At 32.8% G+C, this 19,488-nt stretch overlaps 1 protein-coding gene across 2 annotated transcripts in view; it reads right to left on the bottom strand.

Moving 5' to 3' along the window:
• Positions 1–19,488, bottom strand: part of SLC12A2 (solute carrier family 12 member 2) — a 130,242-nt gene that overhangs the window by 6,492 nt on the left and 104,262 nt on the right. Inside the window, exons 18-25 of one of the 2 annotated variants that reach the window (XM_007102507.4) lie at positions 15,329–15,435; positions 12,155–12,234; positions 9,728–9,853; positions 6,895–6,942; positions 5,313–5,435; positions 3,718–3,829; positions 1,840–1,926; positions 426–561 (exon numbers count right to left, since the gene is read on the bottom strand). In XM_007102507.4, the coding sequence (XP_007102569.2) occupies positions 426–561; positions 1,840–1,926; positions 3,718–3,829; positions 5,313–5,435; positions 6,895–6,942; positions 9,728–9,853; positions 12,155–12,234; positions 15,329–15,435 (819 nt within the window). Of the gene's footprint in view, positions 1–425; positions 562–1,839; positions 1,927–3,717; positions 3,830–5,312; positions 5,436–6,379; positions 6,444–6,894; positions 6,943–9,727; positions 9,854–12,154; positions 12,235–15,328; positions 15,436–19,488 lie in introns of those variants that run through there. The other variant, XM_028493197.1, reaches the window with a different exon arrangement.

The raw sequence follows: 19,488 nt of genomic DNA, 5'->3' as shown, positions 1-19,488 counted from the left end.
GGTGAGAGTGGGCAACATTGTCTTGTTCCTGATCTTAGTGGAAATGGTTTCAGTTTTTCATCATTGAGGACGATGTTGGCTGTGGGTTTGTCATATATGGCCTTTATTATGTTGAGGAAAGTTCCTTCTATGCCTACTTTCTGGAGGGTTTTTATCATAAATGGGTGTTGAATTTTGTCAAAAACTTTTTCTGCATCTATTGAGATGATTATATGGTTTTTCTCCTTCAATTTGTTAATATGGTGTATCACATTGATTGATTTGTATATACTGAAGAATCCTTGCATTCCTGGGAGAAACCCCACTTGATCATGGTGTATAATCCTTTTAATGTTCAACTGCAGTTCTTGATACATATGTCTTAAGTATTTTTTTAAAAAATCACATGGAAGATTAATGAAAAGGAAGCAGGAGAGAAAGAATACCTTGGTCTTATAAAGTTCAAGCTCATTATCTGTTATTTGCCATGGTTCATCTTCTTTCATTTTATCTGCAATATCTTGTTCTTTATCATCTTCATGAAGTCTGTATGGCTCAATCATTTCATCAAAAGCTACAATACTTAGAAAAACAAATACAGATAATTAACCTTATGCTGAAATACTTAACAGTAAGATCTTAAACACTAAATTATAACTTGAAAAGTCAGTGTAATTATAACTTCAGAAGTTAGTGTTTTCTGACTATCGTGCTCCCTTCCATACTCTGACTATAACAATCACTCTGGCAATTTATTTTGAAAATAGCAATCACTAGTTTCTCTAACTGATTAGAAATTTAGAACCATATTCATAATAAGAGAACTGCAATTTTAACTGCTAATGCAGGTTTCCTTGTATCTGCCCCTGCTCCTATACCCCAGCCTGCCAACCTAAATAAATTTCATCACATAAGCCAAAATGATCCTATTAAACAGTAAGTCTAATTGTGTTACTCCTTTACTCAAAACACTCAATTGCTTTCCCAGTTCAAGTACCATTGAAGAGAAGTAGTGTAAGAAAAGGTACTAGAACATTTTGAAGGGAGGAAAGGGCAGATATTAAACATTTAAGATGCAGAATTAAGCTGTAGGTCCAAAGACACTAAATAGGACAAAAGATAGTGGAAGAACATGAACAGCATTCTAATCCTCTACGAATGTGAAAAATGTATTTTTCAGAATCAGTCTCATACAAATCTCCTAGTATATATTGTTCTATAAGAGAAATAAAAGTCTCCCTGACTACAACCTTACAAGGTATACATACTTACTGTTTTCTACTTAAAATGAATTCTTTATACAAGCTTCATCATATATTCAACATATATCTGAGAGTAATTAAAATTAAGTACAGTAATATAAATATGTATAATTATAACAACGTCCATATACCATTTCCAGGTAGAATAGTCCACGAGTCTACTTTTCTTTGACTCTTGAGAATTCTGAATGCAATTACTATAGGCAAATTCTTAGATTTTTTTTTTCCCTATTTCAGTAAAAAAACAAAATAGTGGAAAGTATTACACATGTGGAGTAAGGACTGAGTGGTCATAATGAACAATGGAACTTTAAAGAATCATGTGGAATTTCTGTGGCACTAATGATTTTCAAAAACTACTTGTAAATCAGTAATTGAATTCTTCTCTAAATATTAAAAACCCTTTAGACTTACTTCAATATCTGCATTAGGCATGCCAACTATCTGCTAGATTAAAAACAAGTTGACTTCACATGTTACTAACAGCAGGCAAAATCCCCAGTAATTAGTTTAAGTTAAATGATCTGTTAGGGTGTCTGAGTAGGTCATCCATAAAAGAATCAGAAATTTATACAAAGTAATTAATCCAATAACTTACTTTTGTTTCTTTGGTTTAGTATTAATATCTCCTAAGACCATGATATCAGAGAAGTCTATCCGAAACTTGCTAAGCAAAGTAGCCATCCTAGAACAAAAGCAAGCATTGAGACCATGAAGGATGTATATAGAAGTATTCTTATTCTATTTAGGGCTGAATCTATATGATTTATAGGAAAAGTCTACCAGGTACTAAACAGAGTCCATCTGAACTAACTTACAAAGTAGACATCCAAATGAGTTACTGTTAATTCACAAAGTAGACATCTAAATTTTGAGTAGAAACTTGTGTTGTATTCTTTTACTTTCTCTGAATCTCTCCTTAGTATCCAATTATGAATGGACAGAGCAAGACATTAATAATGAAATTTGAATGGCAACTAGTTTTTTAAAAGTTAATTTTAGTCAAATTATATTGGTAAGTATATGTATTTCAGTAAAAACTAGTAAACAGTTATTTTAAAATTATTTTTGGATTATTCTTCTATCCATGAAGAATGCATATTTCAAGGTCCAACTCTGACTTTTCGGGCAAAACTGAAGCTATAACTGATGGCAGATTAAGTTCACAGCTTTTTTTTTTTTTTTTTTTTTAAACTGGGACAAACATGAAAAGGAGCTCCAATAAGCCTCTAATTTTTCAGTAAATAAATACCTTTTTGGAGGCAGAGTTGGCAATTAAACTTTGGTGGCAACAACAAAAAAGTTGAAACACACATACAGGAAAAGCAATTAACAAAAAAGGATTTTATTTTTAATAAAATGAGTTTTCTAAATTAAGATAACAAAACAAACAAGCTATAGGTTTAACTTTTAAATTACTAGTATTTCTTGCATAATTCATGATTTGAAATGTATAAACACTTAGCTCAACTCCAGCGTAAATCTACTAAGTGACTAATATGTGTTATAGGACCCACAAAACTCAAATCTAAGATAAGAAAATAAATATAATTCAAGGCTCAGAATGTAATGATTGGTATCAAGTATATCGTGTTTCAGGAAGGGAAAGTAACAACTAGAAAGAAACAGGGAAGGCGTTATGAGGAAGGTGACAATAAGTACTGGGGTTTTAAAGAATGGAGTTCTTTTAACAGAGAAGGGAGGCAAGTGAAGAACTATTTGTAGTAGACAGATGAGAGCAGGCAAAGAAGTAAAAGTCTGAAATCATGTGTTTGTTTAGAGCAGATGCAGAAATGTAAACTGAAGTATAAGGCATATTTGGGAGAACAGGAGATATAGACAGAAAGGAAACAGGAGGACAGATTGTAAAGGGCCCTGTCGCCTAGACTCTCTATGGTGTGTAACAGAGAAGAAGTTAAAAATATTTGGGGCAGAGGCATCAGATGATCAAAGCTTTGCTTTCTAAACGTGAAATTGGGAGCAATATGCATGATATATTACAAAATGGTCAGAGATGAGACACGGTGTACTTAGAGAAGCAATGAAACCAGAACTAGAATTGTGACAGGACAGACAGAAATAAGAAAATGGACAATGCCATCCTGCATTTCTGTTGTCTAGAAGTCTACAAAATATAACGCATATACGAATATCACTTTTGTGTATTTTTTACCCTGATTTTTTTTAAAATAAAGGCTGTTTAACACTTTGATGCTGCGAGTATTTAATAAAGATTTTCTAAAATGTCAATATATTAAAAAATATTACATATAAGTAAAACCAAGAATCTAAACTTAAATGTTAAGACTAAAAGAGAATGAGGTTTTACTTGTTTAACTAGACTTTTCAGCTTCACTATAGAACAGAGCAACATGACTGACATTTTCTGTGTTGTCTAATTGTTATCCCTATCAAATCTATATTGAAATAATGAAGTACTACTAGATAAATGCCCATCAATTTAAAACAGACTTACGCTCTCCGGTCATGGTCTATTCTGTTTATTTTTCCACCAATGAATACTCTGATCTTACAATCTTTCCACTTTTTCTTGGTAGTGAGAAGATAAGGTATCAATAAGGTCAAACCTAAATCATAAAAATATAACAAATCACTTATTAAAACACTTATTTCTCAATTAAGAACTTTTAATTCAAGTTAGTTGCTAAAAACACCTTTATTATAACTCAATATGAAACAAAATTGTTCTTTCAGTCCTTCCTTAATAATTCAGTCAAAAAGCCACTTGGCAGGCCTGAATAAGGAGGGAGGCCCAGCGGAGTCAGGGCCCATGCGAGGAAGGCAAAGAAATGGGATAGTGGCCTGGCAGGGTAGGGAGACTGGTTATATCAGGACTGAGGAAAAGAGAGTATTCACTGAAGCTAACGGGAGCCATGTTTCTCAATGGAATGAGAAACATAAAAAGGGAGAAGCTGGAGTGAACCCTGCAGTGTTGCAATGGAAGTGGTTTCAATCTATACCTGTATATACAAATAAGTGTGTGTGTGTGTGTGTGTTGTGTGTTTCCTACATCTGTCTGTCCACTAAGAGGGCCTGGGAGCAGTGACACCCTAGTAGAAATGGGCATATCTAATGCCTTGACCTTTGTTTCTAAATACCATTCTCCACTAAAAGGAATCAAGCCTTTTTGGATAAAGCGTGATTCAAGTGTTGGTGTAGGTAAAGTACAACACTGAGCCTGGAACGTCTTATTTTATCAGAAAATAAAGAATGATTGGGACATGACAAATGGACACAGAAGTTATCCTAAAGAGGATACTGCTGGCCAAATCTGGGACAACATCAAAACAAACTATGAGAAGGAAAACATCATCATCCACTGAATAAAACAGGAATCCATAAGTCCACATAGAAGTAAAGAGAAAGCTCCTCTTTATAGTTAAACACCAACTAATAAATGACGGGATTGGAAAAATCATCATTTGGAAACCACAAACACACCACAACAATAGTAACAGCAAGAATAAATTCAGGCAGAAATATCAATGGATGCTAAAGATGGTGCCAAAAATAGCAGTAACGATGGTATATGTGCATAGTTTCAAAGTAACTCCCCATGCCCCAAATATCATAATCATAAAAGGGGGTAACGATAAGTTTTCGGTATATAAACCTAGGGAAAACCACCTTACTCAATGGTCAAAGCTACCTTCACCAGTGATGAGACAAATCAACACTATGTGCCACCTGATAAGACACAGACAGAAGGGCACAGCATCACTTCTGTGATATTTCTACCCACAGGAACTAATTATGATGAATCATTAGACAGCACTCCAAATCAAGTGACATTCTACAAAGTGGTCTGTAATATCTAAAAAATAATGTTAAAGTCATGAAGCTCAAGGAAGGACTGAGAAACTTTCAAATTGAAGGATACTGAAGGGACAGCACAACGAAGTGTGATGCCTGATTCTGGAACTAATCCTGTTGCTTTGGGGGACCTGGCTTAACGGGAATGGGGTCAATGAAGAGTATATACCATTTCCTAGTACTACCCCCGAAACTTCAGAAAATTTAAACTTCTTAAAAACATGTTAGCAACCTTACCTCCATCATCAAAAAGCCACCAGACATCAATAGTGTTCTTTCCCTGTTTTTTCTGAAACTGTGTACTGGCTTCAAGAAGCTTTTGGTCAGCTACATTTAAAGGCACAGCAGGGCCTTTGGGTTCTGAAGGATCAAGCAGAAAAATAAGATATTAGGGAGGAGGTAAATATTAAAGTATATTTTGCTAAATTCCCATAGTTCCCTACTTTTGTATATTCAAATGTTTATAATGTAGATAGTTGTATATATGACATCAATCATAAGGTTATAGTTGTTTACAATTTAAATATACTTTTAAAATGGTTACAGATAAATAATATCTCTACAATACCTAAACTCATTCAAATTATCTTGCCTAATTTCTAATATTTTGAAGCATTCTGAATGAAAGAGAATCATAAAAACTACTAAAGAAAATTATGATCACTAGATTTTGATTTCTGAAAAGCTGTTTCAGGCTAACTGGGCAAATTAAGCTTATGCCCGTTCCATGAACATAATTTCTTTTGTAATTTGGTTTCTCATTAATTTAAAGCTCAAAAAAAATTTTAAATGTTACGTTGTTATCTGTAATATAAAAGACAGAAAGAAATGGGAGACATATCAATACAAACATGCAGTTATCACAATGAAACCTCTCAGTCTAAGGAAAAACTCCCTCATCTTTACCTAACTTTTGTCCTCTCAATATGTGAGGCCCAGTTATAAAGCCATATAACCACCACATCTTTCTTTGAACCACAGGAAGACTGTGGGAACTCCTAGGAAGGGCACCCATCTACTGTAGGTCAAAAGAACAATTTATCAAGGGAGTTCCCATTATGTATCCCCAGGAATTAAAAAGGAAGAAAAAAAAATCAGCACTGACTCTGTGAGCAAGCAAATGACTATAATGAAATCCCTACACCAAATTTTAAAAGCATAAATCCACAGAAGGAAGTCTGATCACTTTTGTAGAATGTCTATCATTCACTTTTCATGCTGCCATGATGTACGCAAAACATGACGAATGATTTTGCATGATGAAATAATATGGCTACCAAACCACACTGCTCCATAACTCTCACCTCTATCTCCTTCTCATAAAATTCATGTACGTTGACATGACTGTATCTCCCAAACGCAGCAGGACTGTGAGAAATATTGTAATTTTTGAAATGAGAAATATATTAGTATCAAAATTAAGGACTTGGCTGGGTACAACTGATGGTAAAGAATGCAAGTGACACTGTAAATAAACCTATTTCAGTGTCTCTACTTATCATCTAAACCATGCAGTTTAAATTTAAAAATTAAAATACTGACTTTCAGGATTTGAATATTTCTGAAATACTACCATGATTTAAAAGAATTTGTCTTTGATTTAAAAGAAATTGTCTTTGATATATCACCTTTTCCTGGGATAATTTAATGCTTTAGTTGGCCTAATGATAATTTTTCTAATCTGCATTTAATAAAAAACTGTAACATCACCTCACCATGGAAATAAAAACCAAGGTAAAGAAAGAAAATAATAAGATTGGAGTTAAAGAATTAACAGTATGATAAAAAGGATTAAAATAAAATGATGAAAAATGCCTGCCTTTTTTCAACAGTGGTTGAGTTGGAGTCTTGCCATCCTCTTCCTCATCTAGATTATGTTTAAAAAACACAAAATATAAGTTAATTGCCTTATTAATAAAATAATGAAAATGTAACTAGAACACATTTATAAATAAAACATAGTATGAAGAAACAGTGTGAAAAATAATTAAGACTGAAGATATTTTCTACACTGAGTGTTCAGGATTTGAAAAAGCAAACATATTTTAGACTCCAACAGGGCTACTGAGTAACACCCACCCCTAAATTTCATTCCTGTAAAACTGACAAAAACTTTAGAATTTTTAAACTTTTAAATTTTCATACTTGAAATCAGTTGCTCTGGCTTATAGAGTAGAAATATGATATTATAAAACTGATGTTGCAAGTAATACATAAATTTCAAACATGCCACTGCATCACTGTGCAAATGACTGACAAGGAATTTTAGAAACACTTAATAGATATTTGGTATTTGTAAAAATTAATCACCACTTGAAATATTTAGGAATTTGATCAGAGACAAGAGTCTTTTGGTTTATATAAAATATCAGGTTATACAGGAGTGATTTTTCAAATACATAAATTTATATATATACATATATGTATATGTATATACACATATATACACGTGTGTGTACATGCATGTATATAGCATATGTCTGTCCATTTACATTTACATATCTGTAAATATTTCCTAGGGTTAATAGTTTTCCTAATCTGAATTTTTTTTCATATTCTAAGCTGTACTATTTGTTTAAGGCTCATAAAACTCCCAACTTGGACAGGAAAGAGTATACTGCAGTGGGCTCTTGAGTCAGACTCCCAGCATTCCAAGATTACCTCTAACCCTTCTTCTAGCTGTGTGACCTTAAGCTAGTTACTTAACTCCTCACTTTCCTCATTTGTTAAAAGGGTGAACAATACCTACCTCTTAAGGTTGTTATATTGCAAGCATTAATGCACTCAGCTCAGTGCCTAGCACAAAACACATATTCAAAGGGTACTCTTTCTGTCCCTCTGCATACTGCATGCCTCAATAAGACAGATGTACCAAATATAATAACTATACCAGAATGTTTACAATTCTGAAGACGTTTAAAATTATATAAACTTTCCTAAATTTTCTATACTAATTTTGAAAATAATTGGCTAAACAGAAAAAAAACACAAAATAAAATAAATGCTATTTTTGAATGCTAATTTTTATGCCTGTTATGGAACAAGAAACATTTCAATTATTACATTTAATAGTATTAAATATTATTGTTCATATAAAGTAGATATTTGATATTATCTATCTTCAATGATAATAAAAAACATGTATAAATATAACTATGGACATTCTGTATTCATTTCAAAGAGCTCAAAAATGTCAAGGAAATCTTGACACTGAAAAATGATTTAAATTAAGTTAAAGGCATTTACATTTTTATAATAAAAAGATGAGTAGAAATGTACTGACCCAGTTCCCTACTCTATAAAAATAGACTTCGTAAGATTGTGACATACATTAATGAGCTAATGAATGGATAACATCTACTACAATGTGAGAGGAACAGTAGATGCCTGATAAATATATTACTTCTTCTCCTCCTATCATAGTTTACCTATTAATTCCTAACAGATTCCGTAAAGAAAGGATCTGTTTTAGGCAAGAGAAAAGGACAACAACAACAAATAAGAGGAAATGAAAGAATGTATACCACAAACTAAAAATAAATGCAGGAACATAAGAAGAGTTATCAGAATCAGTTTATAGAATTTTGAGGTGAAATAGAAAAAAAAAAGATGATAATCAAGCCAGCAAAGAATTGATATGGAAAATGGGTCTCAACTAAACTCTCAACTACCACTACTCTAAGCAAACAAGGTAAATAAGGAGGAAAGAAAAAGCAACATTAATGCTTCTAAATAATCTAGAAGAGATTTCAGAGATAGGAGTTGTCCAAGGTTATCAATTTCAGAAAAAGAATGGTAATTATTTTACAGGAAGCAAAAGTATGATATGGTTTGATGATTTACAGTGCAGATTTTTCTTGTTGCATGTCAGCTGGGAGTAGGACAGATGGAGATACTAGACTGAACAGAGGTAGGAGAGTGAGGGTGGGAGAGTAAGATTTGGAAGTCATTCCTCTTTCCTTCTCATAAACATGACATAGAGATTTGTGGATGAAATTATCCCAGAGTCTCAGGAGATTTGGAAATCTTTTTGTGGCTTAAACCACATTAGCCACCAGGAGTATTTATTTCTGTAATTATGGCCCAACAGTTCAGCAGCCAAACATAAATTGCTCATTTCTTGGGAGGAGACTAAATTGAGGAATAAAATTACACTTGATTTTTTACTACATTGTTTTACCTGAACAATACCAGGTACAATAGTTGTAAAAATATTCTGAGTATCTCAGCACATAAACAAAACCCCTGGTATTGAAGTGTCTTGATTTACAAAAAAAATTACGTAAACTAATTTTATAAACCTCATTCCTTTCAGTGTTATCATGTGCTATACACACATTACTCCAAAACTACCATGTTTCTTTCCAAGTTCAGATTAATCTATGCTTCAAATTAAAATTAAGTATAAATAAAAACATACAAGAGCATGTTTAATTAACTGGCATGGTTTCTGTTCTACGATTTACTTAATACCTTAAAAATAATCATTTGTAGCCATTTTTGAAAGGCATAAATTTTACCTGAGCAACTAGAAATGAACAATACACGTTTGAGAACTGGTTACTTTTTAAGACATGCCATATAATGAAAACTGTTTCTTCCAAAATTAAAACATTACCATTAATAAAATTTCTTGTTTGAATAAAAATTACCTTTATGTGTAATGGATTTTTCACTAGATGGTTTAGAAGTATCTAAATCTGATTTTTTAGTATACTCCACACTTAGTACCACATCCTTGACACCAGGAGATTTCTCTTGTGATGACAGTAATTCTTCTGTAGACATAAAGTATTCAAAATGTTATCTGAATCTTTTAACAAAAGAGGGCATCATGGTATAATATCAATTAAATGACAATTTTAAGCAAAGTTTATAATGATAATGTTAAGTTTATAATGAATAATTTCTTTATAAACAAATGTGACAATCAATTTTGAAATGACTATTCAACTAAATATCTTTAGCCACAACTAACTTTCAGACATTTGAATTAGGTGATGGGGAATCAGTAATGAGTGAGATGTACAGAACATAAGAATCCGGTAGACAAAAGAATGATGTATAAAATGTGAATCAACTCTACTCTAAAAGTCATTTACACGTGTAAAAAATGTAGAATGTGACAAATGTTCATATACATATAAGATGACAGACAACAGTGAAAAATTATACCCATGACTATAGAGCCAAAACTAGGGGGGTAGAGTTCTTTCCTAAGCTCATGGTGAAAGTGCCGTCTCTATTTTTAAAGCACTTTCTTCATTTTTTGTTTTTTGGGAAGGAGTTAGTAAACGTTTAGCTTCCACAATAAAAAAGATTTATCATAAAGACAAACATAATATGAAATTGATATTCTATCCATAATCCTCATCACTGATATGTATATATTAAGAGAAATAACAATAGAAAGTATGTAAGCCTTGGTGCCAGCACTATGCTAAGAGCTTCACAGACAGTATCTTCACAATAGCCCTATGAATAAAGATGAGGAAACTGAGGCTTGGAAGTCAACAAATTTGCCCCAGCTACAAAACTACTAAGAGAAAAAGCTGGAATTTTTAAAGCGTATCTGACTCTACAGCCTATGCTCTTAAACCCTGTGCTAAAGCAAATTCCTGTCTCCAAATCTTAATGATGAATAAGGAGACTTTCAAAACAATTCTTATGATTATAAACACTTGAAAATATTTTCTTGAACTTCCAATCACATTTAAATCTCAGCAAATTACAGAGTATATCATTTATTAGCCAAACTGTGATGTTTTTGAGAGTGAAAGGGAACACAACTAATAATTATGCAGAGTTAACAGGTATCCTAAACCAAAATTACTGTTAGAGCATAACAAGCATAATAAATAGTATTTTGCAAGGCCTACTCCAGAGTAAGAAAATGCATTTTCAGCAGGCCATACTTTTGTGTTACATGGATAAAGACCTCAAAGCATTCCTTTCAGAAATGCACAATACCCTTAAAGTGGTGGGGGGAGTGGGAGGATTAGAACAGTTTAAATACATGAACAGATGATGAAAGTTCATTATATGCCTCTCAGCTATTTAGCCTTAGCTAATTTTGATTACCTGGTTAATTAATTGCTAAGGATAAAATATTAGGTATGTAAATTTTCTTAAACTTACAGTATTTTTTAAGCTACCAGGAAATCATTAGATGGTATGGAATTTTCCATAGTTTTTATAAAGTTGGCAAAACTGCTAAGTATACTTTAACAGGTTTTAAGCTTAATGAAAAAAAATTTTTAAAAGCTTACAAAATCATATAGTTTGAGAGGAGATCAGTGGGTGTAAGAGGTTAGAGAAGAGGGAAAGAGTATGAATGGAAGCTATAATGCAGTAGCACAAGGGAGATCTTTGTGGTGATGGAACAGCTCTGTATCTTACATGAAACAACATATGTGACAAGTGAAACAGAACCACACACATGTGCTTGTGTGCACATTTGTACACACAAGTGTATGTAAAACTGGTGAAATCTGAATAAGGTATGTAAATTGTCCCAATGTCAATTTCCTGGTTTTGATATAGAACTATAGATATGATGTTACCAGTGGGGGAAACTGGAGGAAGGGTACACAAATTTTTGTGAATCTATAATTATTTCAAAATGAGAAAATTAAAAAATACAGTCTTTTCTGAAGAAAGAGTAAATGATATAACAAAGTTTAGTTTTTCATTATTAATATGCCTCTATGTACAAAGTATATCTTGCATAAACATGAAAATGTCTAAAATGTTTTCCTCTGATTATTTTATTTATCATGTATTTTTATAACTTTGGCCAGACTACAATCATAACTAATGTTTGTTTCTCTTAAACTTACGATTTGAATTGAATTTTATTCTATTGATAATTACTAGCCACCATTCAGGTTGGTACAAAGAGAAAATACAAACTTTGGTAGAGCCAATGAGATCTGATCTTAAAATGCCATACAATAGTATATGACACATATTAGATGGTAAATATTAAAATTATTAAAGAATTTGTAGAATTATATATAATTTTCTAACAAAATAATTTATATTTTTAAGATAAAAAATGTATTTCAAAAAAGATTTACCTTGTCCTTGAAGATGAGATATATCCAGACCCTCTTTTAGGCGGATAACTACTACTCCGTATTGTATATCAAAGGCATCACTGTAACAAGAAAAAAGTAATAAAAAAATTTTTTAAATCACAAAAATTTCTGTCTCCTTCTCTATAAAATGAAGGCAATAGTAGATGATCTCTAAATTTACTTTCAGCTTTAAGTATCTGATTCTTATAATATGCTTTAAAAATTACAGTGACATCCATATGTTAGTTTCAAATCCTACACCATTCCTTTTCCCCTTATCTGTAATACCGCTAAAATCTACTTAAGTGTAGATCTTTACAGTAGTGATATTCTACCTACAGCAGCTGTTTAAAGCAGAAACTGTAGTTTTATCTATCAGAAACAAACCAAAATTATGGAAAAACAACTTTCGATAATCCCATCATAGGTAATTTAGGCTTATACCTTTAAAGCCAAGAGAAATACATGAAGACAAAGAAGACAGGTTCTGAGAATGAGAGCAGGTTGTAGAATATGAAGGGATCACTTATCATTTATGAAAGAAGGGTGCTTTTCAAGTAATTCAAAAATTTTTATAAAACAGGTTTAAAAAGTAGTCCTAAGGTTATATATGCATTTGCAGACATGTATTCATATGCCCTTTTAATTTTTTAAAACACAAACAGGAACATCTTATACACAGGTAAAATACATTAAAACCTTGAAGACAACTCTAAAACCAGACTTAAATTCCAGAAACTTTAGTCAAGATCATAAATCATGTAGACCTAAGTTCTTAAATCTACTGAAAGAATTTCCAATTGTAAAACTTCAGGTTGTTCCCTGGAGTGGCAACAGGCTTATTTTATCCTTAATTATTATTTTTAATTATACAAATAATCAATATTCATTATATGCATATAAAAATGATACATTAACCTATAGCTAGGCATATTAAAAAGAAAAAGCTAAAAACTAATAAAATGATCAAGTTTTTGCTCCTATTGATAAATAGAAGAATGTGTTCGCGGTATAATACGTCATTGTGTAAGGTCTTTTGTCATTGTTTTAAATCACAGGGAGACAATTTTGGCCTGTTGAATTTTAACCAAGGTCAAGAGAGATTCACTGGAGAAAAAATTAATAGACATGTTAACCTTCCTCTGCTGTACTGTGAAAGATCTAATTAACTATTACAGAAGAAATAACTACAAGTATTTAAAAAAATAGTTAATAAAGTAATTGAATCAAAATCAATTTCCTTAAAGAAAATCCAGTGAATATAGATAGCTCTTAGTCTACTTCAGACTAAAATAGTTAAATGTTTTTGCTATAAGGTATAGAAATTTCTATAATCTATATAATTTCTTTAAGCTATAGAAGTTGATTTGTAGTTTCAGACCCTCCATACTGTTAATACATACATAGTAAATAAAGTATACCTCAACTGTTCAAGGTATTTAAATCACAACCAGAACATAAGAGTCACAAGATAAAAGAGTAAGCAGTATCACTGCTTTAAAATAGCCATCAACGTCTATGGTTCCAGAAACCAGAGAGCAATATTTTACCTATCTTTAAACTGCTGCTTGACATATAATACTTGGATTAATACTTGACTCTCAGAGCAAACATTCACTTCAGTTCCTAAAAGATCAGTGTCAGAAAAGACTCCTTTCTTTCAGCCTCCCATTATGACAAACTACAACTAATAATGAATGAATTATTTGCAAAAATGTCACTTTTTCTATTTTCTAGGATAATTACTCCATCTCACTGGTCTTAGATCTTCAAAGAGAAAAAGCATACTCTTTGGCTCAAGGCCCACATGATGAAGTCTTTCTTTCACAGTCTCCTTCTTTCCCTAATCCCCATGCATACAAAGTACAGACTACAGAATTAGAAAGGGAGAATGTAGTGCTGTTTATGAAAAAGTTAACAAACCCAAAGCCAAAGAGCAGTCACAACCTCTGACAAGCCAGCAGAGCTTGAATTTTACTAAAAACCTTTTAACAATTACTTGGGAAATCTTAACTATCGTATATTTTACTAATGAATATAAAGAGATTTATGAAAGTAAAGTATGAGATCTGGTTTCTTCCACAAAGATGTTTCAAGGTAGCAATGAAAACAAAAGCATTATATGTGATACAGGCAAATAATTATATGCTTCTACCAATAGATACAATAGGAGCTCCAGGAAGGGAAATAACTCCAGTGAGTTAAGGATAAACAGATAAAAATTCACAGAGAAGTAGGATTTGAATCTGGTACTAGAGTTATTTTGCCAAATATAAATTTTTTTTTAAATGCCAGTTTTTATAAAGAAATACTTTATAAGGAGTGAACAGTTCTATTTCATCAGCATCTATGACAAGAAAAAGACTACTCTTCAATCAAGTATGATGTACTAAGAGGGAATCCTTATCCTCTATAAAAGTGTGACTGAGATAAAGAGATGTGCTAAATAAATACTAGGAATACTAGAAAAAGTACTTTTCAAGATTAAAAACAAAATATGATAGAAAGAAATTTTATTCTTTTTATTAAATAACTCAGTCCCAAAACACCTTTGTAATAGATTAAACAGATACATATCCAAAAATAACATGGATAGATTAAAATCAGAAAGACAAAGTAACAAAAGGATAAGAACTCATTAGACAACCTGTAAGAAGGAAATTAAAATGATGTAAATCAAAACTAAGCTGTCTTATAAACATCATTGGAAATACCACTGAAAAGTGAATAGTAAACTCAGAACTTAATACTTCAAGGGGGTGGAAAAGCAAACATATAAGTGCATTTTATTTATTTTTATTTTTATTTTTTTTGTGGTATGCGGGCCTCCCTCTGCTGTGGCCTCTCCCGTTGCGGAGCACAGGCTCCGGACGTGCAGGCCCAGCGGCCATGGCTCACGGGCCCAGCCGCTCCGCGGCATGTGGGATCCTCCCAGACCCGGGCGTGAACCCGGTTCCCCCGCATCGGCAGGCGGACGCGCAACCACTGCGCCACCAGGGAAGCCCATAAGTGCATTTTAAAAAAAGAAATGTAAATAACTTCCAAATGATTATTTTCATTCTTACGCTTCTACTAGAAGAGACTATATGAGAAACAGACTTCAAAAACCAGTGCAAGCTTTCAAAATTAATATTTTCTGAATCAACTAAGTTACTGAATTAAAAGGATACTTACTGAAATAAGTTTATATACATATCCACATCTCTCATATCTGCTTGCAACCAATCTTTCTTAAATCCAAGGACAAGTGTGTTTGGTTTCATACGCCCAAGACCAGCAGCCTAAAACACAGAAAAAATACAACTTTAAAGATATGCTATTCACAAAATGCTTTTTAAATGGCAATATCCTCCTAATGGACAGCTCTAAACATTTTTATTTTTAACATGTTTTTATAAATTTATTTATTTAATTAATTTATTTATTTTTGGCCGTGTTGAGTCTTCGTTGCTACGCACAGGCTTTCTCTAGTTGCAGTGAGTGGGGGCTACTCTTCATTGTGGTGCGCAGGCTTCTCACTGCGGTGGCTTCTCTTGTTGCAGAGTGTGGGCTCTAGGCGTGTGGGCTTCAGTAGTTGTGGCACGCGGGCTCAAGAGTTGCGGCTCGCGGGCTCTAGAGCGCAGGCTCAGTAGTTGTGGCACATGGGCCCAGCTGCTCTGCGGCATGTGTGATCTTCCCGGACCAGGGCTTGAACCTACGTCCCCTGCACTGGCAGGCGGATTCTTAACCACTGCGCCACCAGGGAAGTCCTCTTTCGTAATATTTTAAAACACACTAAAAATTCTATTCCCAAGGTTGGGTACACACATAAGATTTTTTTTATTATGGTAAAAGATAAATAAAACAGTTTGCCATTTTAAGATGTACAATTCAATGTCATTAATTACATTCACAATGTTGTACAACCAAACCCACTATCTATTTCCAAAAGTTCCTCATCACCCTAAACAGAAATTCTGTAAACACTAAGTAATAACTACCCATTCTTTCCTCCCTCCAGGCCCTGGTAACACCTAATCTACTTTTGTCTCTACGAGTTTGCTTATCCTAGATATTTCCTATAAATGGAATCACACAATATTTGTCCCTTGTGTCTGGCTTATTTCACTTAGCATAATGTCTTCCAGGTTCATCCATGTTACAGCATCTATTAGAACTTTTTTCCTTTTTATGGCAGAATAATATTTCATTCTATGTGTATACCACATTTTGTCTATCCATTCATCTGTTGATACATGCTTAGGTTGTTTCTATCTTTTGGCTACTTTGAATAATGCTGTAACAAACACTGGCCTACATATATCTTTGTGACTCCCAGCTTTTAATTTCTTTGGGTATATGCCTAGGAGTAGACTTGCTGGATATACAGTAATTCCTTGTTTAGACTTTTGAGGAACCACTAAGCTGTCTCCCACAGCAGCTGCATCATTTCACACTCCCACCAGCAATGCAAAGGTTCTAATTTCTCCACATCCTCAGCAACACTTGTTAGTTCCTGTTTTTTTTACTTAATTACACACATGCTAGTAGTGTAAAATGGTATCTCACTGTAGCTTTGATTTGCATTGCTCTAATTACTAATGATACTGAGCATTTTTTCATGTGCTTATTACTTATCTTTATTTCTTCTTTGGAGAAATGTTTATTCAAGTTATTAGCCAATTTTTTAATTGGGTTGTCTGTCTTTTTGTTGCTGCTTTAGGAATTCTACGTATAGTTTGGAGATTAAACCTTATCAGATATATGATGTAAAAAGATTTTCTTCCATTCTGTAGATTGTCTTTTCACTTTCTTCATAATGTCCTTAGATGCACAAAAGTTTTTAATTGTGATGAAGTCGAATTTGTTTACTTTTTTGTTTTGTTGCTTGGGCTTTTGGTGCCATATCTAAGAATCCATTGCCAAATTCAAGGTCATGAAGATTTACCTCTATGTTTTCTTTGAAGAGCTTTATGGTTTTAGCCCTTATATTTAGATCTTAGATCCATTTTGAATTAATATTTTATGTGACATGAGGTCACACTTAAGTTTTTATAGGTGATATACTTAAATCATTTTTTGTGAAAGATTAAACTAATTCAAGTACTTACCAAGTGCTGACCATGTGCCAGACACTGTTGTAAAGACGCTGGATAATTAGGGAACGAAAGAAATAAGCCTAACCATGTAAAGTTTACATTCATTTTCAAAATGTTCTATCCATGCACAAGTTTCTTTCAAAAAATAAGATTTTATTTTCACTCTACTGTAAACAACGCTTTGCCCTCAGGAGACAGATAAAGAATATTTATTTTTATTTTAAAAACTGTTACATAGCAAGGTAGCCACTAACCACACAACATAATTTTGATTTTTTTGTTTTTTTTGGTAAAAGAAAACCAAGAAATATCTTCAAGTTTTATTGTTTTTTAATGAAGAAGCTACAAGATGACCAGCAACTTCTTGATGGTACAAAATACTGTCAGTTACTCCCTTTCTCATCACAAACTTTGGTCTCAATCTTATTATAATTAAAAGGTTTTAATTTTATAAAATTAACAGTAACATTCTGAGGTACTCTGTGCCCTTCTGTTTTCAACTTCATTATCGTAATAACTTTCCCTTGAATGACTGAGTAAAGAAATTTCACATCTATCAGTCACCCTAAATCCTTTGTAAATTCTAATCAAAGTACCTATTCAGTTAGAAGTAATGTTTTCAGTTTCCATAAAACATCATGTGTTTTAAAGAAATAACATTACTGAAAATATGTCTTCTCTGGAACATATTCCTTTCGGCTCATAGAAAATCAGTTCTTCGTGGACTTCCATAATTGAAACTGATATAGCAAAATGCAGTCATCTGAAGTTTATTACAAATAGCTTTAGTTTCAATCAAAACATTCTCACTGTATTGTGTTTTTGAATCGTTAGCAATGTTTTCTGTGAATCTTCCACCAGAACTTGCTGACAAGAAAGGCATTTAGTTTGTTATAATATTTTTCTGTGTATCATCATAACCATTTTTACTGTAGAAGAAAGAACAAGTCTTTCCCCAATAGTTTGTGGCTTTTTATTTCTGTCATGACTATTAAGTAAAAACATTTCCAAACATCATGGTTATCTAATTTAGTTAAGTACTGACATGAGATTCGTATTTAAGAATTACTAACAAGAAATGAAGGAAACAACAGCAAAGATCAATAAAACTAAAAGCAGGTTGTTTGAGAAGATAAACAAAATGGATAAACCATTAGCCAGACTCATCAAGAAAAACAGGGAGAAGACTCAAATCAATAGAACTAGAAATGAAAAAGGAAAAGAAACAACGGACACTGCAGAAATACAAAGGATCATGAGAGATTACTACAAGCAACTATATTGCCAATAAAATGGACAACCTGGAAGAAATGGACAAATTCTTAGAAATGCACAACCTTCCGAGACTGAACCAAGAAGAAATAGAAAATATAAACAGACCAATCACAAGCACTGAAATTGAGACTGTGATTAAAAAATCTTCCAACAAACAGAAGCCCAGGACCAGATAGCTTCACAGGCAAATTCTATCAAATATTTAGAGAAAGCTAAAACCTCTCCTTCTCAAACTCTTCCAAAATATAGCAGAGGGAGAAACACTCCCAAACTCGTTCTACAAGGCCACATCACCCTGATACCAAAACCAGACAAAGGTGTCACAAAGAAAGAAAACTAAAGGCCAATATCACTGATGAACATAGATGTAAAAATCCTCAGCAAAATACTAGCAAACAGAATCCAACAGCACAATAAAAGGATCATACACAATGATCAAGTGGGATTTATCCCAGGAAAGCAAAGATTCTTCAATATATGCAAATCAATCAATGTGATACACCCTATTAACAAACTGAAGGATAAAAACCCTATGATCATCTCAATAGATGCACAAAAAGCTTTTGACAAAATTCAACACCCATTTATGATAAAGACCCTCCAGAAAGTAGGCATAGAGGGAACTTACCTCAACATAATAAAAGCCATATATGACAAACCCACAGCCAACATTGTTCTCAATGGTGAAAAACTGAAACCATTTCCTCTAAGATCAGGAACAAGACAAGGTTGCCCACTCTTACCATTATTATTCAACACAGCTTTGGAAGTTTTAGCCACAGCAATCAGAGAATAAAAAGAAATAAAAGGATTCCAAATTGAAAAAGAAGAAGTAAAACTGTCACTGCTTGCAGAGGACATGATACTATACATAAAGAATCCTGAAGATGCTACCAGAAAACTACTAGAGCTAATCAATGAATTTGGTAAAGTAGCAGGATACAAAATTAATGCACAGAAATCTCTAGCATTCCTGTACAC

This window comes from Physeter macrocephalus, chromosome 8 (assembly GCF_002837175.3).
Source record: "Physeter macrocephalus isolate SW-GA chromosome 8, ASM283717v5, whole genome shotgun sequence".
NCBI classification, from domain to species: domain Eukaryota; kingdom Metazoa; phylum Chordata; class Mammalia; order Artiodactyla; family Physeteridae; genus Physeter; species Physeter macrocephalus.
The sequence above is the reverse complement of the archived record's forward strand: the minus strand, read 5'-3'. Positions and strand labels throughout refer to the sequence as shown.